Genomic DNA, 27,688 nt, shown 5'->3' on the forward strand with positions numbered 1-27,688 from the left:
TATAGCTTGAGAAGACATAAATGTTTGCTTCTTCTTCGTTATCTTGAAATAATGCAATAATTTTTTCTTTTTCAAAAATACAAATTGTATATAAGACTTTTCAAGTTATTCCAGAATGCAGAAATTCCTGTGTACATAGTATTAGTATTATCAGTAGGGGAACTGGGGTCTTATTGGTTTTATTGATATTTTTAGTTGACTTAATTTCTTTCTTTTTATTTAATTCTTAAGAAGAGGTTACTCTAATCATGATCATTTATACCTAAATGACCTAATTGTGAGTCAAAGTTATTAAATAAGAGGCACAAATGGCATTGAACTTTGACCATTTTATGAGTTACAGTGCGTCTAACTATTGATTAAATGATTGAGAGATTTTAATAAATACAAAAATACAGTCTTGAGATTTTTCGCAGTGTCGGGAATAGCCCAGTTTTCCCCTACACATCATTATATACCACATATACAAATATCTGTGCTATGTATACACAAAGTACATAATATATATTGTGCCAAAATTTGAACCTGAAATCTTTAATATATAAGCAGCTTTTTTTTAAATCGACACTTATGTACACAATTAATTCATTAATTTAAAATAAAATAAAAATTCAACTGAAAAGATAGAAAACGAACACAAGAACTTCTGCAAATAGCCGCTATAGAATTATTTACGTAGAATATCCATCTAAAGGAAATTTCTTTAATCCAATTTATAGAAAAAAAAATACTCGGAGTTCGACGACTTGCGCGCATAGTTCTTGAGAAGAATATTAAATAACTCACGCAAAACTTTGTAGAGAAAACAATGAAAAATTGCATTGTTATCTCTCTCGTCTTGCTGCTTTTCCGAAAATTGATGTAAACAACTTTCCCTCGGTCGTAAAACTCCGTATACCTTGCCAATGTTGCCAATATATCTCAAATCGTACCTGCACGTTATAATTTGATAAACTGTAGGATAAAGATATAGCATCGTTCGTCTAAGTCCATATTTTCAGCATGTTCTTTATCAAGCTTAAAGAGTCCAGAAATATAGTTTGTATCCTTTTTAGGAGCAAGAGCATCTTAAAGCCCGAAAAGAAAGTCTTAAAGTAAAAGAACATTTTTAAAACATTTTAAACTTCTTTTAATATATATACCACATAGATATGTTCACAATGATATAATAATAATATATTCTGTTACATGATGATATTTTATATTCGATTCTCCACACATTTCACAAGTTTATTGTGAAACTTTTAACTGACAAAACGTTCTTCTAACCACTTCTCAAATATGGAAATGATATAATGAGTTTATTACACAGTCATTTGTCTATATCAAAGTTTTATCGACACCCTCACAGATTGTTAACTATTTCACATTGAATAGTTCTATGAGTGTATTTCAATACAATTTTTATTTCATTACCTATCGCTTTTCTTTTTTTCTTCTTTTCATTTAACTGTTATGTCTTCTCCGAAAGATCCACAGCTTCCACGTAGCACGTCTCATATATGTATTATAATGAATATACTATAATTTATATTCTAACTTTAGCTATATCAAAAACTTCATAAATCTAAACAATTTTTTATAAGAATAGAAATATTGGTGTTTTTTCCACAATTCGACGTTTCGTAATCATTTTTATTTTTTTTTCACCTCAATGGCATTCCCTTGATTAGACTAATTTATTACAATACATTATAATAAATTGACTAATATTCACTGCTATGATTTATTTCTGTTGGGCAACCAAATACAACCTTAGACCTTTTTTTTTTAACCTTTTTCAGTTAATTTATCTTTAATTAATTTACCTTTATGAGAATATTTTGGGGGTATACTTATAAGAAAACCTTGGGTTAGAAGTTAGATCTTTAGTAGAATTTATTTATTTTTTGGCTTTTGTGTAACTCCTCCCAAAATATCTAACTACTAACTAGGTATTAAAATATCTACGTTTCTTTACAACTTTACCTCAATTTTCTTTTATTTAATCAAATAGCACCAAATTTTTTGAATATTTAATAAGGTTAGGGCTAACGTTTTTACTAAATTGGGAAGCTCAATGATTAAGTGGCTTTGATTAAATATGTCGCACATATGTAACAACATCTGATGTAACTTTTAGCCCTAGTTACCTCGAATTTGAGTATAGATATTTAAAAGATAAAATTCAAAAGGGAATAAAGATTAATTTAGTGAAGAAGAAATCATTGGGTGTTAAAACATTCAAATTATTTATATTGTTTTTGATTAAATTCATTATCTATATGTAAAGAAAAGTGTACATTTGTACTCTTTTAATTTAGACCTGGCACCTAATACATTTATCTACACGGGATGTGACTTCAGGATTTTGAAAATATTTATTCTGTACGTGCCTGGGTGTGTCTGTCGGTTTACAAATTGTTTTTGAAAGTCGTGAATTTTGAAAATTCGTGTAATATTGTAGCAATTCCGGAAATTCCTCTACAATGAAAATTAAAGAGAAAACAGAGGAGTGTGTAGTAATTGTAGGAAGAAAGCTGAGTGTAAAGTATTAAAGGATGAACAACATAATACTCACACTTATGGTGAAAAAAGGCAAATACATATTTTGCTATGGGGGCTGAGTGAAATGCAAGGGGTGGGTGAACATGGTATTAAACGGAAGAACATATATCCAACATATCCCTTATTGCACCAACAAAAGTTGAAATTTAGTAAAATAAAAAAAAATGGTTTTGTATGGGATTACTCACTCATGTATCATGAAATGTTAGGAAGGGGTGGGTTGGGTACAGAGACCAACATCTCGTGGTTTCATCATCTCTCATTCCAAATTTCAGAGTATTATCCCTTAAGTTTGGAAATGTATAACTACAGACACACGCCATGACCAACAGACCACAATACATTTCTTCTTTGACATGAAGAAATTTATCAAGTTTGTTGTCTACGATAAATTTTCCAAAAAAAAACCTGAACTATGTACTGCTCACAGTTATAGCTCACATCTGTTCCGAGGTTCAGGTTAACTTACTCCTACATATTATATTATCATTTACTTATGTAATTTATTACAAAAACTAATCAATTTCATCAATTTACTTGAAATAATTTAGGTAATAATAATTGGCACTGGGGTATTCATCGTCATACTTTTTTTTTTAATTGAAGTCAGATTTCTAAATTGGCATATGATTTACTTTGATCAAAGAATAGATCGGTTTTGGTTTTTTATTCTGGGGAATTTTAACAAATTTTTAATTGCATTTTATATCTAGTTTCCTTTACTTTTGAAAAAAATGGCAGTTTCCGAAATTTGGACGGATTTTCAGTATTTTTTTTTCTTAAATAATAAATTTTCAAAATTGTGTTTGTGGATGAAAATTGAAAACAAAAAATATGTAATTTATGCTGATACTACCTATTACATTTATGTTATTGATTAAAGGATAATTTTTTGTGAGCAATTGGCTATCCAGTATTGTGTCTATGTTTTTAGAACGTTTTTTTTTTCATTTTTGATCGACATAACATTTTTAATTGTGTTTACGCAGGTGTTTTGGTTTGATTACAGTATTATTGTTTTTTTTTTAATAGAAATAGATTATATACAAAGGATATATAGAACAATATTATTGGCATTGCATTTTGGTGTGCCAATTAAAAGTATTTTTTTTTTATAAAATGGAAAGTTGTTGTCTGTTCTTCTCAGTGGAGGTTTTTTCAATTTTTTTTCGTATCATTCTTTCATTTTCTAATTTACACGATAATAGTATAGTCTTGTTGATGACGAGCTTGTCGTTTGGTAGGCGTATCCACTGCTACGATGTGCGTTTTATCCGTGATCGTTGTATTGATATTTGGAACTTTTACTGTGTCATTAGGTGCTTTGAATTGATTTACTGCATCATCCATACTTAGGGTAGCTCCATTGAAGATTCCATCTAATGATGAATTTCTCATCACCCGGAAATCCAATTGCCACTGCTCCAGTAATCGATCCCGACGTTTTGGCGTTAGTGTGAGGAATTCTGATTCAAGAACACCTGAATGACTTTTAATCGATTTCACAGAAAGCAATTTTTGTGGATTGTAGTAATGATGTTGGAAGATTCCTTCTTCAGTGTAGGAACTCGTTCTTGTGTGCCCGTACTGCGTGAAAAGTGTATTAAAGTCTTTTGTTGGGCAGTATGCTGCTGCTGAGTATGCTTGACTAAGGGGAAGTAGTTGAGGGGTTCGCTTAGAAATTGGTGACCTCTCTATTGATGTATTTTGCTCGGGGTTGTTGAACTGATGGATGCCATCTGAATAAAAAATTAAAATAAAAATAAATTCAAAGATTTAATATTAAATTATAATTTCCTATGTTGCACATAATGTTAGTTTTATCAAGTTTTGCGATATTATTCGTGTTATAAAAGAAAATGTATAATTTGTTAGATGTGATGACAAAGCAATACTAACTTACTATGACGAGATGGTTTTGCAAATAGGGCGAATTTTTCCTTGCCTGCCTTTGATGCTGGACTATAAGATCGTCCTAAAAAAATTTATAGATAAAAGATAGATTAAATACGTACCTACCTACCTAATAATTTCTAGAGTAAGTAAACCTACCGCAAAAATTTATAGGATCATCCAATTGATTGGATGACTCCGTTCGACTACCATGTTCCCCACTTCCCGTATCGGTGTCTGATCCTAAACTATCGTATTCTTCTGATTCAGATTTAAAGGGTTTCTTCCCACGTCTTCCAGCTGTATTCGTTGATCTAACACATTTACTTGCACCACAACCACTACTGGGCCTATCTGGATTTCCAGACATATTTTCCTGATCTGGTAGATGGAATGTAGCATATGGATAAATATCTTCGGAATATTCGGGAATTCTATCTAATACAGCAGAATCTCTGCATGGGCTCTGCGTTATTGATTTTCGTACTGTAGAATAGGGTTGATCACGTTGTTCCGATATCATATATTTTCCATCCGGAGGATGTTGTAAGTCACTATTATTTCCAAATAAACCTCTTGGATCTGCAATTTATTCATCAAACAGCAATGCATTTTGTACAATGGCCCAGGTATTGATTATTTTGCGAAATAAAAATACTCACTTGATTTTAAACAATAAACTACTCCTATTACAACAATTAATGCAGCAAAAATGGATATTATAGCGATGGCAATGAGGTGACCATCCATAAATTCGTAGTGTTCATTTGATTCCATTATTTCGTCTGAACTTGTACTGAGAACAGCTGTAAGAAGTATTCAAATTTAATTTTTGTTCATAAGAAAATCAATTATGCTACCACTTTGGCAAAGTTGCGGAATGTACAAACAATTTTCTTAATCAAATCAATAATTTTCTATCTAAACTTACTTCCTGTAATGCTGAGAGTCTCAAAGGAGTACTCAGAAACAGTTGTGCCAGCATTGTTGTGCGCTGTGACACGCAAATCATAGCTGAGCGAGGGCTCAAGATCGGCAATTGTGTACCGCATTTGCGGGGGTACATTGCTCGATGCGAGAATCCATTCACGAGATAGATGATGTCCACGACGTCGGTATTCTACGGCAAAATGACTGATGGGACATCCACCGTCCTGCCATGCACTCAACTCCAGGGTAATTGTTGTGGAATTAACACGGATGAGATGTTGTTTCCGCGGTGAAATTGGTTTATTTCCCTTTGTACGCGTTGAACCGATATCACTGGGATTTCCATTTCCTATCTTATTGAATGCCACCAATGTGAATTGGTAGCCAGTGCCACATTGGAGTTTTTCCACAATGAATGAGTCTGAGCGTCGATCTAGGGGTATTTCTTCCCAATCACCAAACTCCTGACGGAAGCTAAGGAGAAATCCCCTAATTGGGGCACCACCATTGTCACCTACGTGCCATTGCAGTGAAACTGATGTCGTAGTGCTGGCAGTTGCGGATAGCTGGGGTGGAGCTGGTGGAACAAGGACTAGCAGTTGGAAAATAATATGATCTGACCCGAGATTATTTCTAACGTGACACGTGTAATTTCCTTCATGCGTGCGCTGAATGCTCCGGAGTATGAGGGAGTTTTCACTATTAACTTCTAGTCGTTGTCCTTTTTGTAATCGTTGACCGTCAACACGCCATTCAGTCGATGGAAGAGGGGAGCCCACAAAGAGACAAGGTAATTTAACATCTACCTTCCATGCTACACTAAGTGTTTGTCCGAAGGAAATTATGGCAGCTGGGGCAATGGCATTCGGTGTAAGTTTCACAACAGACGTACTTGGACCTTCTCCAATTGACGTACTTGCCGTTACCCATGCCTCGTATGTTTCGCGATTATTGAGATTTTTCGCCTCATAGTAGTGGTACTGGGAGACAAGGGTATCCTTGAGAATTCGAATCTCCTGTCCTTTATTCAGGATCCTAATGTAAATGGTGTATTTCGTAATAATCCCATTGGAACGTCTCGGTGGGAGCCAACTTATAATTACGGAACTTTCATTTTTCACCACTGCCTTTATTAATTCAGGAGCATCCGGTGAACCCTGGTGTGTCGTACACATTACCATAGAGGAGGCAACTCCTTCACCGGTACGCGTAAAAGCTAAAACTTGTACGCTGTAGTTTGTGAATGGTAAAAGTCCATGGAGAACGGTATTAAGGGCCGATGTAATCTTTGTTTCCCTTGTAATATCTGCAAAATTATACATATATGTGTGTCATACGCTATCTAAATTACATCTTATTGAAAATGGATGAAATTAATGTGATTTTACCATTTTCATAGAAAATTTTATATCCACGGATAATGCCATGAGTGTGGTCTTTTGGCGGTGGCTGCCATGAAACTTGCAAACTTTGGGCGGTTAATGCGACACACTGAACTGCTTGAGGTGGTGCACTGGGAACTATTTCAAATTCAAAGTGATAAAGTTAAAATATGGCTTGGAAAATAATAAGAGTGCATGTAGAGAGAGAGGTACTATATATCAGCATAGGAATTTGGTATGTTCTTAGGGAAAATGAATTGATGTTTCACAAAATTTTGTCTCCCTTTTAAATTCTTCTTATAATAACTTTTCATTTGTTCTTCACTTTATTACTTCAGTTTAATTAAAATTATTTCAATTATCTAATGAAAAATTTATTTATTATGAAGAAGTTGAAAAGAAAGGAAGCTTTTATAAAAATTGAACTTTTAGTGAATAAAGGAAATATTTATGTCCTTTTACCATCTTCAATTGTCCGAGCAACAATTGGTTCACTTGATGGTCCATCACCCTTTGAATTGAATGCCTGAACAGTGATACTGTACTGGGTGTACTTTTCCAAGCCAGTCAATCGAAAATCATTAATCATTTCACCACCAGGTATGCCGACTCTCGTGTAATTGTACGTCTTGTCAGGACTATCCGTGGGTCTGTAGCCAATAGTGTAGCCTAGTAGTTCTCCATTCCACAGATCATGCTCAGGCGGTCGCCATGTTACAATTAGTTGTTGACGTCCTAGAGGTTCTACAGTTACTTGAAGGGGTGGTCCGCTTGGTGCTTCACCGTCTGTCTGAACCTGGTTAGGAAGAATCATTTATGAAAAGAAAAATCCTCAATAGTTTGCTCTAGAACTTACAGTGAGAATGTCACTTGCTGCACTAGTCCCAAGGTGATTTTCAGCATAAACACGAAAATGGTAGTTTGTGGCAGGTTTGAGGGATCCAATGAGGGCTACAGTTTTATCACCTGGCACAACTTTCTGCGGATTACCGCTGTGCCAGACATCTTGAGCCTCTTTGTACTGCACAACAAAATTCGAAACAGGCTGTGATTCCAGAGAATCCTGATCCCCAGGATTCCAAGCTAGGATAAGGGTACGACTGGCTAATTCGTTTATTTGAAGATTCCGCGGGAAATTGGGTGGTTCTTGCACTTGAAGCTGAATTACGGAATGATGCTGTCCGTAGGCATTACTCGCGAAACATGAATACTGCCCTCGATCGGAAAGAGTCGTTTGTATGATAGTCAGTTCAGATGATAATCCCTGATTGATCTTAATGCTCTTAATGTGATATCTAACATCATAGCTTGGGTCAATACGGTGACTTTTAAAGCGCCAAGAAATGTCAAGGGGTTCATCTCCTTCAGCTTCACAGATTAAGGTCACTTTTTCACCACGTCTCACGGATAAAAGCTTATTGCGCACGGTTACTTGTGGGCCAACGTGTACATTAAGTCGAATAAGCTTACTCAAGCCAGCCCCAATCCCATTGGTGGCCTGACAGAGGAAATTACTTTCGTGGTCTTTGGAGACTTTAGGTATGATTAGGGAACCATTGGGATGTGTTTCAATGCCAAATGATGTGGCAAAGGAGAGTTCTCTGTATTCACCCGATTGATCTCCAATAGCTTGCTTCCAGCTTACTGTGGGCTTAGGGAAGCCATCAGCTTTGCAATCGATAATGACCAAATTGCCAAGGATGACGCTTTGATCCTGTGGTTCCACAATCCAACGTGGTGGTACTGCATGAGGATTTTGTGTGAATATTTTATTATATAGATCATTTAAAGTTTGCAACATTTCAACCTAGAGATGTGATTTACATGGTGAACATGCACACTGATAGCCATCTACAAGGAACAACATTTACCTTTAAACTTTCGGTTATTAAATATTATTAGCAAATTCGGTATAACATTCAAAGTGCATTTCGCTTTTGAAATACCATTAAATTAATATGGCATTAACACAACATTTATCTTACTACATTGCATTGCTGCATTGAGTCAAGCAATTTTCATGCAAAGAGAAATTCAGTAGGCTAGATTATTTATGGTTATGATCTTATAATTATGGAGTATCGGATTAATTTTTCTTTGAGAAAAATAGGTCATTTATACCTCTGATTTATTTGTAAATATACATATCCCTTGTCATCTATGATGAAAATAAAATAATTATTTTTAAGGACGTGCAGATTTTCTTTGAAAATTTTCAGCGAACGGATTACAAATTATTAAGCCTGAGCGATTTAGTAAAAAAAAAGAAGTTAAAGGTGAGATTTTTCTATGTAGTTTTGTAGTCTATTGTATCGAAGATCCACCTATTTAGGAAAAGGTAGGGAGAATTTCTAAAAAGAAATCTACATTTCATACATAAACATGAAGGAGGATTTCACTTTAATCATCATTTTTCCATTCACGCTCAAATCCTTTCACTTTCACTTCCTGCTATACACCTGTAAATTTCATTTCTTATCATTGCCATCATTCCCTTCCTGGAATGATGGAGTGGAATATGTAGCACATAACCGGTAATACATAATATAGTTATGTATAATCAATATAATGTTGTAGTAAGAAAATCTTATTGTTATTTATCACACAATTGGGGGTGTGAAGATTGGGAGATATATATTATATGCGGTATGTTGAGTAGATGAAAAACAACATTTTGCTGAATGAATGCATTGCACAGTTAAATTTTAATGAGTGCACATAATATAAATATTTTTGTAAATGAGAGTCACTCTAAGTTGTGCTTTTCTATAAAGCGTGCAGTATATGCGCAAATTCTTGAAATGACTTTTTTGGGTTAATAAGTATGAAATGTTTCATTTAATTAGGTGTCATAGGGCATATATTAGTTTCCAAGATTATACCGTATTTAACAGCTCATAAGGCACACAATTTTCTCACATTTGTGACCCAAAAACTTGTCTGTCAAACTTTGCAGCTTTATCAAACTGACATTATGTCTCTTTTGCATAACTACTATGTAAGTTTCAATTGAAACTTAAAATCTTTCAGTGGGGATATACATACATAGTGTGAGTAATTCAGAGAGGAAGTCAAAAAAAATCAAAAGGAGGTGGGTAAGAAGGAGGAAAAGTGTCAAAATTCGTGAAAAATATTTTCATAATTGCATTTTTCAATCATTGTATTTGCGCGACTTATGCTCCAATATGCCTTGTGTTATGTACTAAAAATTTCCTCTTATATAAACTTTCGTTTAATCGTTTGTTAATAATACGACTGCTAATTTGGCGATTCAATCAGTATAAATTAGAAAATGGAATAGACTATAATCACTTGATCCCTTGGAAAATATAATACATACATTAATACAAAGTTTTCCAATTATTTTTTACCCTCAACCAAATTCTTCGGAGCCAAAAGTTCAAAAACTGCAATTAAATTATGAATTTTGGCACGAGACTTCATAAAATCGACCTGAATACATAGTGAGAATCCTAATTTTCATTCAATTATTCATTTTCAATATTTTTTCATATTATATATCGAGTTTGAAAATTTATAAAACCTTTTAAGCGTCCGTAAAAAGCTCAAACCAACTTAGAAACTTTCAAAAGTTAGTTTTCTTTTTTTTTCTATGAAAGAAAACTTTTCTTGTCTGATTTTTTTTAATCTTAACTGGAGAATTTTGTCATTTAGTTTTGTAGAAAAAAAATAAAATTAAAAGAAAAGTGCTTGCATTATTTTAAGTGATGATGCTTTTGTGAGACACACGAACAAAAAGTACTTGTGGTGTTTACTTATATATTTTCTTTAATTCACATATTTTTAATTAAAAAAATAAATAAGAAAATAAATTAAATAAAAAAAACTTTGCAGAATTTTTTTGTGCCCACTCAAAAGATTATTTTTTTGCGTGTGATTTCTTGTGCATTTTGTAATACAACATTGATGGTTAGTTATTTACCAGATACAGATAAAACTGCCGTGTAGGAGACTGTAGCGGCTCGATTAGATATTTCGCAGGTGTAGTTCCCATTGTGACTGGATGTCACATTATGTATAGTCAAGATGCTCGAAAAGGGAGAATATTCATTAATATCAATTGATTTTTCGTCTGCACTTCTGTCATCGAGCCCCGTCTTGATGGATCGGTTGCCCTTGAACCATGTTATGTTGAGTGGTTGATCTCCTTGACTACTGGAGCACATCAATTGTGTTCTCATGCCTTCCATAATGTCATTCTCAAAGCTAAATGGAGAGATCCGGGGTGGTACTGAAAGCATACATTTAATCATATGCTTCACAAAGTAAAATTTTAATTTTCAACCTATCTATTTATCTGTTTTTCATCTGAAAAGTAAGTAAGGGTACACCGTATATTCTTAAATCTTAATGTGTACGTACACACATTACTTTAGAAAGAGATTAAAATCTCTTTTTTTTTCAACGGAGGGATGTTATCGTACTTTAAATGGTTTTATATATTTTTTGTTTTCTTTTCCTCTTCACTTTTCTATTTCTTTTGACGCTGCATTCTGTGAGTATATTCTTTCTTTCATGCTATAAAATAATTTCTAAATGAATACACCTAATGTAATGCAACGCAAGACAAAGATTAAAGCGGGTGGCTAGGCTGTTAGGGAAGCATTCGCACAGAAAGGAAAAAAAACAAAGAAGCGAAAAATAATGGAGAAGAAGAGTAAATGCAAAAACATTACTTATTTCAATGAAAGGAAAACAGTGACAGAATATTTTTGTTGGATAGGTCAGTGAATAGGGGGAAAACATGCTATACGAATGAGAGTTGGTGGATGCATTTAATGATGATGATGGTGTACAGAGTTGGGCGCTTAAATCCTGATTTTTTATGTATAAACAAATGAGAAAAAATCCAGATTTAAGCGTCATATCCTCGCTATATACATATGTAGGTATGTACATGCAACGATTTGAGCTAAAGAAAGCCCAAGGATTGACGGAATAAAACCAAATTGAAAATTAATAATTCCCATCGTCATCATTATTCCACACAAAAGCGAACATGCTAGAATTTCTGGTCAATGAGGCACACCATCAAGTTTTCATTATCATGGCCCATACATTTCCTATACTTTTGTGGAACAATTCACTTTGGTTCGGTACTTTAACCCAATTCCTTTCATTAGAACTTATTAGATAAAATTGATAAAATAATCATTTGATTTAATTTGGTAATAAATTCCAATTGATTTAGCCGATCTAAAAGTAAAATATTTCCTTTCTTGGGTTTTTTTTATGGCTCCATTGTCTTAGAAATGTTACATAGAAGCCTAACTATGTACGAAGTAGAAGCTCTCAGACCTCATAACCACTCATCGATTTGCACTCTATTCAGAATAAGAAAATATATAGTATAATATCTCTTTTATATTCCAACCCCTTTTGTGTCTGTGAGTGGATTTTTCTCTCACTGATTTTTTTTCTTTTATATGTAGGTACTACCTATACTGAATATGTAGTCTCTATTTTTTCGTAATCCTTTTCTGTATCGTACACATATGAGAGGATTAATTTATTGATTTTTTTTCAAACTCCCTGAAAATTACTATAAGCCTATCACAAAAGGTATGAAAAGCCCTTCGTTTTTTTCCCGCCCTTTTATTGAAAAGTCTGCTGTATGTGACTACAAAACGGAGGGTCTAATCGTTGCAATATCGGCTGAATATCTTCTGTTATTCAATTTTTAAATTTAATTAAATTTTTTAATACTTGAGAACTGACCTAAACAAATTTTCAGCGAAAGTTGATTTAATTTACGAGTCAAAGATTCAAATGTAAATATTTAAATTAAAATTGTAATGAAATGTGGGCAAGTACCATTTATTTACATAAAGTATAAAAATGCAGAGTAAAATCAAATAACGAATAGAATTCAACCAATTCAATTGAGTATGACTCTCATTGACCAGAAAAGTTCAATGAGAAAGACGCCCTATATGTTTACCATTGACGCTCAATTCTGCTTGGTACTCAATACTTGCTGCAGAGTTCTCCACGCGACACTTATACTGTCCTGCATCGGATTTCTTCACATCGAGAATGGTAAGAGCACTTGTGAATTCATCATTTTGCCGTATTGATGCACTACCGCCAGTTAGGATTGGGACATCATCCTTTAACCACGTAAAATTCAATGGCAAATCTCCAGTAACAACGACACATTGAACACTTGTGCGATCACCCACGTTGAGATCCCGTGCGAAGGTGAAGGGTGTTATTTTGGGTGGTACTGCGTGCGGAATAATAGCGGCAGAATCCATCGAGGACACAATTTAATTGCAGTGTTAATTGCATATTGTGGCGAGAGCGTGCAGAATGCGCATTATTTCACAGCAATCACAGCAATATTAAGTACAGGTGCAAGATGTGCGATAAAATCATGATTGCAGTTTTGTGTGACAAAATTAAAGAAATAGAGAAAATATGTGAATACATAATCATATTGACTTTTGTGCTTTTAAAAGTGAAATGTGCTTCATATTATATATACTCATTATATCGTCATAAATTCACAAAATTCTAATAAATATAGATATTGGACTAAAATATCAATTAACACTTTACTGATTGTGAGAGAATAATCTATAAAAATTGGTGATTTATTTAAGAAATAAAATGCGTGATTAACTAAAACATAAATACACCCTAAGCAGACCTTTTATATATAATTTCTTACGGAGGTTAACGACTTCCGCAACATATTTTCCCTAATACCCGAACAGATTGTGTTCAACGCAAAAAATACAAACTTTTTATGTGGAAAGGGGGCTTTTGTGTAATACATCATTTAATTGTATTTACCGCATTTACTGATAAAAAATCGGTCAAAAAATTATGTGTAATTTTTTATATAAAAAATTGGAAAAATTCATTTCAGTGAGATAAATGAAAAAGATGAATATGCTAAAAGGAATCAGAATGTTGTACGTTCACGTGAAGTGCGCAACGCAGTACATGTGAATGTATGTCCACTCCTTGTTTTCAGGTGTGATTGATTATAGCTGCAGGCTATTGTTTGTCAACCTATGTAACCGCTATTGCAATCAATCGATTAGAAATTCCATATTATTCAATTAATTATTTCATTAATAATTTGGAGCTCGTAAACATATAATATTGATTTTTATTATGGAGAATTTCCAATGGAAATCAGTTCCCGCAATTCTATTTGAAACAATAGAATAAATAAATTAATTATTAAATACTTTGTGTAAAGATCATTAGCATAAATCATATTTTTCCTGATGACTTGTCTCTTTTTCTCGATGAAATTCGTTAATTAAATTTACTCTCGGGTCACAATCTCTGACACAGGTGAAAGCTATCCAACGAAAACTTGTACTTTCGTCTCCCTTTTATCATGGGATTTATGTGCTGAATTCTTGACACTTCAATATGTGTACAGTACACAAGTTTTTTTTCGGACAAGATATGATTGCAATCATAAAATTGAATTAACTCATTTAGAAAATTTTCCTACGTATCGCATTTCTGAATTCTAATCAAAATGAAATTTGCCCATACCCCATGATGTTTTTGGGCTGGCAATCTGTAATGTAATTTTTAGTTAAGCACTTAAAAGTGATTTATATAAATACTTTATAAATCCACTCAAATTCTCTAAAATAAATGTTTTGTATTCCGATGCTTCATTTTCCATATTGAATTAAATTTTCCAATAGGATAAATAGTATTAATATCTATTTTACATACTTTTGCTACATTGTCGCATTAACATTTGATACTGATATTTATTTGATAGACTATCAAACTTTGGTATGCTGACATACCTCTTATTTTAACAATAGGAAAATGAGAAACTAACTATTATGAATTATTTATTTTATATTTCTCTTTATTCCATCTTTTATTTTCTCCTCTAAATTTACGCTTCTCATTGTGTTTTGAGGGTAATTTATATGTAGTTTATATAGGATAATTCTAATAAAACAAATGGAGACGAAAAGGTATTTCATTACTTACCGAGTACGGCAATATTTACTGTTCGTTGTGAAGTGTAATTGTGTTTATTCCTCGCAATGCAAGAATATGTTCCTTGATCTGTGGTCCTTTGAACATTTTCAATGTATAGCACACCATTCGTAACACGCTGTCACATATTTATTGGCAGTCGTGTATTATCCTTTTCCCATACAATGGACTCAATAGGATATCCTGCAACCGGACATTTGATATTCATGGTTTTTCCAGCTACCGCCGATATCTGAGACATTGGTCGAATGTACGGCATTCCTGTTTATGTTAGTGGTGTTGTCCCAAGAAAAATGACAGCAGCAAGATAAGAAAATAATAGTAAAAAAAAAGATATAACTTTTCAAATATATATACTTCTATACGCAATAATCCACTCCCTCACTTTCTTTTGTATTTCATTCAATATATTTTGTGCGGAATTTGTTTTTTATGGAAATCATAAAATGTAATGAGAAGAATCGACTTCAACTGACTAACAAACATTCTAATACGTTACAGGGTTATCACACTACAGCTTCAAACGCTTAAAGCTTCCTAATAAGTCCGTAGACAAGAAGAGACCTGAACCTCTTTTCTCTTATTTTTTCCGTGTAAAATTGTAAAATGTTCAGTATCCAAGTGCCTGAAGATGGTAGTGTGATAAATCTCTTTTAGTCCGTAAAGGATTTCTTTTCAACCACGATATCTCAATCCTTTTGAAATTCACCCTAGAATCTAATCTATGGCAAAAGCATTTTCCTCACATTTTCCACAAAACTACATATTTGCTTTTCAAGGAATTCACATTATTAATTCACAATGAATTGTAAAGTAAACACATCTTGTATCTCTTGTGCTTGGTTTGCTTGTTAGGTATACCGATATCAGTTTGGTTTGCAACATATGGCTTTAAAAAATTGGAATTTCTAAAAAAAGATATACATTTGTGTTGCAATTCTCATATCATGAATGAAAATATAGATGGGAAACAAGGTACAAAAAAAAAAGAAATGAAAATTTGTGTTTTCATCGAATGGATGTACACTCACCGTATACATTTAGTCGGGCGGAATGGCTGGTACTCCCACTAATCGATTTTGCCGCACATTCATATTCGCCGCCATCTTCCGATTTTACGGCAGATATATTTACATGACTTATGACGTCACCAAATATTGTTACATACTGACCAATCATCAAACGATCATTCTGCAAAAAAAATTGTGTTTGTTGTAATGAAATCTGATTAAATTAATTAAATAAATTAGATAAATTGAGTAAAAGGAGCGCTCCTACAGAGACGCTAGGAAGCTTAACCTTCTTAACCTTCAAAAAACCCTTTTGGTATCTTATATGGTGATACAGAGGAGTCACAAATCTCAATTAAATTACATGCAAAGTCATAATCAGAGTAACATTAATGCACAGCACATGGTATGTGTGCACAGTGGGGGTGTCATAGTCTATACTTACACTTGGTAGCGGAAAACCATCCAAAGACCACGATATCTGAGGTGTTGGGTTGCCTGTAGCACTACACTTGAGTGATACAGATGGTCCCGGTTGCATTGTTTGTTCAATAAATTTATAAGTAAGATGAGGTGCCACTTCGCCCAATCTCAGCTCCGCCGTTGCTAGAAGAATATGTACATAAGGAGGAAATACCGTAGGATTAGACAAACATGATATATGTAATAGCTGTTGGAAAACTTTGCATGCGGTATAAGATGGGAAAATGTGTAGGTACCTTGTACAGCATTAAAATCATTCGTGGCGAAGCATTGATACATTCCACGGTCCTCTTTTGTTGTTGAGGTAATTTTGATATGATCAGTAGCTAGCAGGCGAACTCTAGCTCCAGTTCTCAATGGTTGGCTATCCTTAAGCCATGTAATGGTACTTTGGGGTGTTCCTGTGACGCTGCATCGGAAAAAGGCCGCTTTTCCGAGGTCTATTGTTTGACTCGGAGGAGCTATGTGCACATTGAGTGGTGTATTAATGACTAACTGAACCTCCATTGTCTCACTTCCCTCTGAATTGGTTGCTGTACAGAAGTAAGAGCCATTGTCTGTCTCCTTCAGAGACATTATTGTCAAGGTGCCATCGCGAATAGTAGCGCGGCCGGTATTGAGGAGTTCATCCAAGGACTCTTCTCTGCCATTTCTCTTCATTTGCCATCTATGAGAATGTCATCATAAAGGAATAATTTACAATAAAAGAAAATCATTCTTCATTCGCATGAAAAACATAAATTACTTTGCTATTAATTCATTTCTTCAAGAATTTAATTAAATTCTATAATATATTTGAACAAAGATCCTTGTTGTCCAAAAAATTTTGAATTATTCAAAGAATTACCAAATTTAAGAAATTATACATTTTTTGATCCAAAACTAACACACAAATAAGTTGAAATTGTCTTCAAGTGTTCAAAATTATTGAACCGTTCTTTTAATTCAAAGTTTCAACTAATCATGTATAAGAATTGAAAATTTAATCCTAAAATACAAGTTTATTTCAAAAACAAACTTTTTGAACATTATAAAAGTTTTGACAGGATTTAAAAGTTTTTGAATCCAATGGAAAGACTAGTTTCTGTTTATGACTCTGTCTTGGATTTTATTTTGTGATTTCTTCGAAAATAATATATTAAAAATAAAAACATATGATAATTCTACGGATCTCTAAGTTAACTGATAAATCACGGTACAGAATGTAGGCATATTAACGATGTACTAAGAATACCAACTCCCATAACAGTTGCGCGTTATCACCCACTTTAATTTAGACCCGAAACGCCCGAAACAATGTGTTAATTTTTGATACTCATATTATGTACATATATGTAGGTATGTAGGCATATAACTACATAACGTACACTATATGTATGTACAGTATATACATACATTTACATTTACAATGTTTACATGATGGTAAAACCCAGTTCATTAATGCAGTACCAATTTTCCCAGAATTGCTTTTTCACAGATCATTTTTTTCATTTAGCAAAATATGTACATGAAATGCTGAAATGGCCCACAATGTTCTACCCTCAAAGTACGTGGAGTTAAATTTTAGTCATGGGGGATATTTACATTCTCATGAAAATTTCCCAGAATCTAGCAATTTGCACTTATGTACAATAAAAAATATAACATTGATTCGAACTGGGAGCTAAAACATGAGATTTTTTACGCAGTCTCTATAATAAAAATGCGTTTGGGAACAACTTTAAACATTAAATAAAACTAATAACATTTTTTTTTGGAAAAATTATGACTAGATAACTTTTTGCAATTTAGTACATTTTTTACGGCTTTTTTCGTGATAATATTAAATGGCTCTTAATAAAGATTTATAAACTTTTTTATTCAGAATGTTCAAAAAAGCTCTCTTATTTCTTTTGAAGCTTTTATTAAAACTTCCCCACATACACAGAAGATATATGACGCATAAAAGCTCCAATGACTAAAATGGATTTTTTGGAAATATTTATTATTTTTTCATTTGGTTTTTTTTATCAATTATTTTTTCTCCATAAACATTAAAAATAAACAAGATCATTAATTAAACTGCTAGGTAACTATTCATTGCACATTTTTGGTGAATTTTTAATATGTATGCTATGTATACCATTAGCAATATTTATACAATACATGTAGGTATGTAGGTAGGTAAATTAAACGCTGAAATTCATGATTGAGTTTTTATTTCCTTTGAATCCATTATTGAGTGAGCCAGTGCGGGTTAAACCCGCCCCCAAAATGACCATTCCTCCCGTTGCCTTTAGTCGCTGTACTAACAAATTCAATATTTACTGTTCGTGCAGGAAATGAAACACCAACAATGCCATGGTGAGGGGAAGGGGTCAACATGGATGAAATGGCTAGGATGGTTGGATAAACAAACAATCCATCCATCGAATAGTCGACGGGTCGTCAATGGACAGTCGAAAGGGGTATTGTGAGGTGGGGTTAGTAGAAGTGGATATAGTATATGGTATGGGATGAGAGTGGAGGTAGGTCTCGTCACTGGATGAGGTCGTTTTGGGCTCTTGATGCGCCGCTATTATGTAACTCTTGAAACATGGAGAGATGTTAGGAGTGATGATGTATTCCATCATCACCATTATCGTCATTCAAAACACATTCTGTTGGCTGTCTGCAACTAGAACATGAGACGATGATGCTGGGACATCCATGCGGCGACAAGCTGATCTTTTAGAGAGGAAGAGCGAGCAGTAGATGATTTCTCAATGGATGTTCCAGAGTAGCACACTGATGGCATCTGGATGGGTTCACACCAAAATTTCTTCCTTCTCCTTCTCTACCTTTTCTCATGTACACCTAAACCATTCACTTAGGTGTGTAAGGGTGCATTACACATCAGTGAGCTACCTACATATGTACATTGTATGGTGTATCATAATAATGAATATGTTTATCAAAAGCACAATTTAAGTTTCATGGAAGAACAATTTACAATGGAAAATAATAAAATTTAATGTATTATTGAAACTTAAAATTCTATATATATATAGCATATCTATGTATATTTTATCCTTCTTATGCGATTATATTTATTGTACGTCACAAGCATACTATGGGGAGTGGTTGTAATCTATTTCACATCGCTTATTTACTCTTTAATTCCTGAGCAATATAAATGGGAAATTTCTCAGTTTTCATCAAGTTCCATAACTCTCTCCCCCCTCAGATATAGCGCAGAAATATGTTCAACTTGATTCATACACCAAATTTTACGACATCCACCGAACTTGCAACGTTAACGCTTTATCATTTAACATTTATCTTTTATTAATATAATAAAAATTATCATCATCATTTTATGATGTAAATTTAGAATATTATATTTTCTTTGGATTGCGAGGGAAATTCTTTCAAAGTTTGTAAATTAAGATGTAAATTATTCAAACAAAATTGTTAAAGGAGAAATGTCTCTCGCACCCATTTTCATCCCCCCAAACATCAGAGAATACCTTTCCTGTTTGAATTTGAAAAGATCTTACCTGTAAATAGGTTTGGGATTTGCATATGCCACACATGGTACCACAATGTACTCATAATTTGCCACAAGTTTTATGAGTTTCTCGTTCATTATAGGTGGGACGGATTCTCGAATTTCTGTTAAAAAAAAAAGAACAGATTTTTTTTTGAATATTCAGAATTATTTGACAATGTGGCATCAATGTGAAAAGGCTTTTATAAAAAAATTTAAAGGAGAACCTTTAATGACAAAAAGTTACTTCATTTAAAAAGTTTTTATGCTATTACTCACCTGATAGTTGAATCCGACCCGCATTAGAGCTAACGACAGCTTCTTGGGTGAGTTTATGATGTGTCCGGCATCTAAATGTTTTCTTATTCGCATCATTGCGCGTAACATTGATGATTAAAAGCTCACCCGTAGGTAGCATATGATATTTTCCATCTGCAAGTGCATAACCATATGGAAAAGAGAATAAGACATAATATGAAAATGAGAATATAAGCATTTGATGTGAAAATACTTTTGCGAAAGAAAGCACAATTTAATTAAAATGTGTTCGATGTTAATTCAATTGGAAAAGAAGTTTTTATACTAATTTTTTAATTAAAATGATAAATTGAAACAAATTATGCTTAGATGGATTTGGTATTCGTCAGGAAGAATGTTATCATAACTCATGAATTTTTGTAGGTACGTTATTATGAAATATTGAGATTCAACTAACGCAAAATTCAATCAAAATGTAAAATTTGATATAGGATATTACGTGTAATGTAGTGCTACAGATCATACAAATCACTCACCACCCTCAAGTGATGGATAAATGTTGAATGAGGGTTCCTGCAACCACGATGTTACTGATACGTGTTCCTTAACAAAAGGTGGTATATTGCAGCGAATGACCACATTTCCACCAATGAATCCACTTGGATTTTGAACCTCGGGATCATATCGTTGATTGACCACTGCAAAATATTATTAAACATACTCAGGAGATTGGCAGAAAATATTATTTTTAACTAGTTTTATATTTTTGACGATTCGAATATAAAATGAATCGATAAAATATTCCAACACTGCTTATTTGGAATGTGAAACATCCGAAATGTACTCATAGCAAGTTTAGAGCCAAATAGATGAATATATTGTCAAGTGTGTGGAATATCATCTAAATATTTCATTCCATCACACCGCATATGAATACTTACCGGCTTTAATATTGACGTCAGCAGAGACTATTGAGCCAACAGCATTGGTTGCAAGGCATTTATAGTTGGTCCAGTGAACGTCCTGTCGAAATGCCTCTGCCTCAAAGGGTGGGAAGTAGAGGGAGCCATTTGCCAAAATGTGCCTGACCTGCAAAATTATGTTGAGTGTTGAGTGTGTCATTTTAGGTGGGAGGCGTATGTCGTGCAAATTGGCTGTCACGAGTACCTATGACGCAATTGCATGGGATACCTTTGGTATCGTGGTTACTAGGTTGTTGTCCTGGTCCAGCCATTCCACATTTGGTGTTGGATTTCCGCTCGCCGTGCAGTCGAGGCGGCTTCCAGCTCTGTTCATAAACTCTAACCGATGGGTGGGTTCAATCATAAAGCGTGGTCCTTGATTATCATGTAAATTGTTTGTGAAACTGTTCGTTGCAGCTGGTGTCCCATTTGTTATCCAGTTCATACAATTAATGTAGATAATGAAAACCGAGAAGAAGAAAAATAAAAATAATTATTTTTCAGATCCCTCTGCTGTTATATATTTGTTTTTATGTGTGGACCATACAACCCACCACCCACACAATATTCGTGGAATGAGCCAAAAAATGCAACAAATATATAATACTACATATATGTATGTATATATACACATTTTGCTATGCGTTTTTCCATCCCCATGGCTGAACATGATGGCATGTTACTGTTTTTGGAATTAAAATTTCATTGTTCTTTATTCTGGGCTACATATATCTATATTATACACATATGAGCATATATGCATGGTACGTACATAATTGCATACTATACTAAAATACACATACCATTTAATTAGATATAACGAGTATAGCTATTCTGGTTCAAAATTTTCCCACATCAGCCACAAGAGTGTTAACGTTAAATTAAGGGAAAAACTTTAATTTATTTTTCTAAAATAATATATTAGAAATTAAAAACTTAAAAAATCCTGAACTTTTGCTTGATTGGATACATTTTGGGAGTAGATACATAGTCTACATCATATACGTATTTCAGAACATAGAAAAATTTCAAAGTTTTACAAACTCAATGAGTTCAAAGACGACAAATGTTCACAATTTATAAGTTTGTCTTTCACAATTGGTGTTAAATTGACACGTACGAAGTTGAAACTTAAGAAATCAAAAAGTTAATTAAGGGATAGCTCAATAAGTTTAATGGAAACTCGAGGATATTTTTGAGCGATTTTGAGTCAATTTTTAAAGAAAAAAAAATTAATATTAGCAATAGTAGATCAATACGAATTAATTTAATATTTGACGGGAAGCTTTTAATAAATAAAAAGGCGTTGAACCGACTATTTCATCTCATCATTGTCAAATCATTGACAAAAATCTATTTATTATTAACCCCCGAGCATTTTCCCCGAGAGACGAATTTTTCCCCATTTCCAATCTCTAAACGTGCACTAAACTCATTCAAATGGGTAATCTCTGGCCCAAATGAGTGCTATCTCACGAAAAACTTCTGCTTTTCCTCTCTCTTTTGGCAACTATATTCTTTGGTGGTAGTACCAATCCTGTCGTAAATATTGGCCTAACGGAGTATTTAGAAAAGCTCTTTTTATGTCGCTGCTGGCTGCTGGCAATGATACATACATACGGAGAAAGAAAAGGAGCAAAAACGACAATATGTGTGCGAAAGAGAAGGATATTTTCTCTCTACTCCTCTTATTGTAAGTTTCCAACCCTCTGGGCTCAAATACATTTACACGTACTACCCCTCTTCGATATATGAGATTTCGCACACCCTTGCACCATTGTGGAACAATATGCGAGGCGAGAGCTTTGTGGAGATCTAAAAGCTCGCATATATAGAATGTACTACCACACTGAAAAGCTAACAATGTATGTGCAATGCAATACATTGAACTTTTTCTGAATGCCCACAGAATATTTATGTGTATGTGCTTACTACCATTGCCTACTGCATACACATAGTAGGCACTGTTACTACCCAATATATTGTATTCAACTCGGCGTGCTTTATTGCCATACATTGTGCTTTTTTGGGTGCTTTTGTTTTACATAACGTACATATGTGTGTGAAGTTAATGTATGAAATAGAGATAAAATCCCTTTTGCAAACATACAAACTCATGTGTGTTTAAACCAGCATATATACATACCCCACATAGCATAGATAAAGTGTGTACATATGGTGAACTGACAAAATGTTAAAATTGAAGGCAATAATACCTATATAGATGATATTCTATGGTTCCGCGTTATGCTGGATGCAGACAACATATTTCGGATAGCTTGTTTGTGTGTTTGTGAGAATTAGTTCGGTTTCACGAACCGTTCAATGAGAAGCGGCCGAATTTAATCCAAATTTTATTGACCCAAAGGATATATACATACATAATATTCAGCGATTTCTAAAATCCCTCTTCCTCTTCTTCCTCTTATCTACATTTCAAATTCGGCTGTATAGTCGAAATTTTAGAATGGAAGTTGGTATAAAGTTTATAAATTTAGACTTCATTATTGTTCCTCTAAGTAATCATGATTAGAGAGTGAGTTAAGAAGAGTTTGAAAGGAAGTTGGGGTTGGTTATGCTAAAAGCTATATATGGTAGTACGTGTATACACTTCCAAAAAGTTTATAACATTTTTGCCTATGTTTACAATACATTAGAGTATACGCGTACGTACAATAACGTGCTAAAAGCAAAAATATGCTCGAAAAGAATGGAAATATATTGTTGTACCTTATATAAAGGATGAGTACAAAAATGAGATAACCGAATTATGTTCATACTAACATAATGGACATAATGTATACATTTGAGGCTGGATATCATTTCATTAGGATTGGTATAGTAAATACACTGATAAGCTGACCCCCTACGGGAGCTTTGTTCTTTTAGTTTATGATATAATTTGGATTGTGGAGAAGAATATTTCTAAGCCACAACGAAGATTAAAATATCCAATTTTAGTCGAATCGATTGAATATATTGATGTACAAAAAGTGAACATAGCTCAATTATTCAGCATACTAAATAATTACAATGGGCAAATCCGGGGTGAAAGTTGAACTAACAATTAAACTAACCTAAAGGAGAAGTTAATAATTAATATATGTAATTACATAGGAGTTAAGTTCATAGCACGTGCCCAATCCATTTGAAAGTGCAAAGAAGCATCAAACCTTATTCTCAAATTGTCAGATCGTATTTCACATTTACACTGCGACTTAAATTGATTCAGAAATAGCACATTGGGGTTGAATGGAATTGAGAATGGATGATGTGACATTGATGGCGGAGATGGAGGGATGATGTAAGAAGAAAAAGGAATTATTTACTACATAAACACTTATCTTTTACGAGGTTTACGAGTAGATGGTGGTTTCAGGGTGATTGGGAAGGGTGGGAATTTAAGGTGAGAATAGAGTGAATTGGTGTTTAAGAACTGAAAAGAAGTGAGATAGAAGAAAGCTGTAAGGAAGAAAGATCTCTCAACCGGAAAGCTTTCAATAAATTCATTTAAACTCTGCTTTTTTCTCTGATATATATATAGTGCGGGGCAAACAAAAGGGAGCGAGATAGAGAGGTAGGAAAAAAATAAAATGAGAAAAAGATATAAACTCTCAAGAATGAATACGTACAAAGAAGAACCGTTGGTAAGGAAAAGAAAGGTACGGAAAAAGTGTAATGGAGCTGCTGTGGGGTGTTACAATGGAGGCGCCTAGTTGTTCTCTCCGGTCAGGTCTCTAAGGTTATAAACTCTATAAGGATATAATTATAGCACGCAGTTTAGTCTCTGTGGATGACGTTTTGTGGAGGTATTCTCTTGAGTATAAAGAGAGCGAGAGCGCTATCTAAAATGTCGCATACACTCCACCAGTGTTTGGGGGAACAGTATGCGGCGACAAGGGGGTGGAGGTGATCTAAAGAGTGGTGGGGATTGCTTTTTGATATGGGAATTTAAACAATAAAATGAGGGTTTTCTGTTCTCTACGTTCTCTCAGTTCTGGTCGCCTTACATACCCTCCTTGTTGTATATGTACAATGTACAGTACATAAATACGTATATACATATATACAGTACATTCACCATAAAACCACTCTAAAGCACTCTCCACAACCCCTTTCCATTTAGAGGGGATACTCTCCATATCTCACATAATGTACGTACACAAGGGTACATGGGTTTACCATTCAGTCATATGCGGTATTCGCAATTTTTTAAGCACATACTGTTCTGTACACATCAAGAAATCGTCGTGGAAAGTCATTCTGTGCCTTTTTATGTACATATATAGGTATGTATGTACCATTTTCAAAAAAGGAAAAGTCATTGTGGGGTTGTTCACTTTTAAATTTCAAGTGTAGATATATATATTTTTTATTTTCTTTTATGCAATTTAAAGTTTTAAAATATATCATAAAGCTCACTAATATCCTTTTACGTATAAGAGCTTTTTTTTCAAATGGGGAAAAAGTCGAGAAAATTTTAGAAAATCTATTACATAAAAAATACATAGGCCGACGTTAAAAGTTACGCTTGAAAGGTATTTTTATTCCCAGCCATTGTTTTTCCATATCCGGTCTTCTTTACATACAAAAAAACAACGATAAAAAAGGATAAAAATATATGCATGCCTACTAAAAATTCTTTGCAAGGAAATGCAATACGAAAAATGCACTGCTGGTAAGCTACCCATTTACGTGGTCTGAGTCGTTTAGTGGTTAGGTCAGAAATTTCAGAACTTGTAAACTATATGCGGAAAAAAAGTCCTGAAAATTCTATAAATTGTGTTTGGAATAACATAAGAAAAATATTCCGTTTTAAGTATCCTTGCAAAGGACGTAAAGTAATATAAAATTTTTGATAATTAAAGTCTCCTAAAATATTCTTTATCTCTCTATGTCTATTCGTTTACCTACAACCCTTAAAATCGGTCGATATTTTGGGACCGAACGGGCGGACAGTGAAAAATAAATATTTCGTGTACACGCCTCATAATTAGCAATTTACATACGTATGTATGTATATATTAAACAAATATTAATTCATGCTCATCCCAAATTTAACGAACTTTTTGATGTAGCTTTGAATTATGGAGATATGTACAGAATTTAAAAAATCATCATTCGAATATTTAGGGAAAAATTTTCATTATTAAAAGGACGATAAAGTGTTGAAATAGTAAAGTTTTAGTAAAACTTACCACAAGTAGCTATCAAAAGCCAAAGGGGAGAGGTCAAAAGTCGCGGAATGTTTGCAAAAGTATTCCTCATATTTCGGACCGTATAATGTGTCTTCCTGGTGGTACCTTTCACAATACCTAGAGCACAGACAGGAATAGCAATTTCATCACCTCCAGCATCTTCCTCAAAATTCTCATTTACTTGTCGTCGGTTTATTTTATCCAACACCGGTAATGATGGCAATGAAGAAACTTCTCCAGTTATCATTTTTATTATCAAGTTAAATATTAAACTATTTTCTTCGTTAACACAATACCAAATGGAAAAGTTTATATCAACTTCGTATTATATCTTTTTAAATAATATAATCTCACTTTTTTAGTATATTGATTAAGTTTATTTTAGTGTTTTATGTATATAGCAAATTCTACATAGTTCTGTGCTATATATACACCATGTATATAGTTCATTCACTCAAACATCTTATAAACAATGAACTATGAGGGGTGGAATCATTTATCTGTTGAGGTTCGTATTGATAATTGGTTTTGTGGCTTTGGGCGTTTTTTGCGGGGTGTCCGCGTTTATATTAAAATTCACTCAATCAACCAGATGTTTTTTTCATCAGTCTCTTTTCCATGGAAAACTCATCTATCAATAAACTGTACTGGGGGGTGGTTTTCCTTTATTAAACGATGTGCTGATTGAATCTATATATCGATAACTGACTAATAATTCCGGGTTGAATGTATTTGAAATTTTGGATATATGTAGACAACGATGTGAAATCGATTTACATTCGGTGGGAAATAGTGCTGGAGATGCAACAAAAATTCACCAGATACGCCCGCTGATATGCCGTTTGTGGTTTCCTGTCTAAGGGGATAGGTGAGGTGTATATGAGGGAAAATAACGGATTTTATGTGGTTTGATGTACTTCTAGAATTAATTGCTTTTACACTATGTACACAACACACATGTATGTAGCACGAATTTTTGCACAAAGCACAAATTCACGTTTTTTTTGTTATATATCTACTACATTATATACTATCGAGTTTCAACTTCACAAGAATTGAAGATTGATTGGCATTTTCATATAAAATCTGCTGATGAAAGCACATAAAGTGCGAAAAACACGAATAAATTCCCAGGGGTTTTTCACCAATACCATCAAAAATTCATCTGTGATAGAGAGGAATTATTATAGATAAAATTCACAATTTCTCTTTAAGGATGATGTACTTAGTAAAAATTATTTATATATTGTTGTCTCTTGGCGAACTTTTTTTGCCACACCGCACAAAGTTGACTTTAAGGGGATGGTTTGATGCCTGATATCACACACTCTACTGAAGCATGATGGAATGACAAAGTTGCGCGTGAAGCGTAGTTCCTTCCGGTGCTTACGGTGACCACTATCAGACTAAACCAAGAGGGAGAAAACTTGTGGAAAAGTCTTTGTATGGTACTCATGAACTGCTGAAAGCCATTGGTGGGGATGTTGGAAAATGGCGATAGAGACAG

The 27,688-nt window shown here is 33.7% G+C and overlaps 1 protein-coding gene across 1 annotated transcript; it reads right to left on the minus strand.

The window, feature by feature from the left end:
- Positions 1–1,148: 1,148 nt before the first annotated feature.
- Positions 1,149–27,589, minus strand: LOC129787499 (cell adhesion molecule Dscam2-like). Its single transcript, XM_055823145.1, is given in 19 exon segments — positions 1,149–4,286; positions 4,451–4,522; positions 4,600–5,022; positions 5,103–5,246; positions 5,372–6,676; positions 6,759–6,890; positions 7,215–7,548; positions 7,609–8,495; positions 10,696–11,004; positions 14,754–15,023; positions 15,794–15,953; positions 16,218–16,378; positions 16,492–16,922; positions 19,774–19,888; positions 20,043–20,195; positions 20,558–20,719; positions 20,963–21,110; positions 21,213–21,400; positions 26,182–27,589. Coding segments are annotated over 19 exon segments (6,186 nt in total). The 5' UTR covers positions 26,429–27,589; the 3' UTR covers positions 1,149–3,741.
- Between the last annotated feature and the right edge of the window lie 99 nt (positions 27,590–27,688).

This window comes from Lutzomyia longipalpis, chromosome 1, assembly GCF_024334085.1.
Source record: "Lutzomyia longipalpis isolate SR_M1_2022 chromosome 1, ASM2433408v1".
NCBI classification, from domain to species: domain Eukaryota; kingdom Metazoa; phylum Arthropoda; class Insecta; order Diptera; family Psychodidae; genus Lutzomyia; species Lutzomyia longipalpis.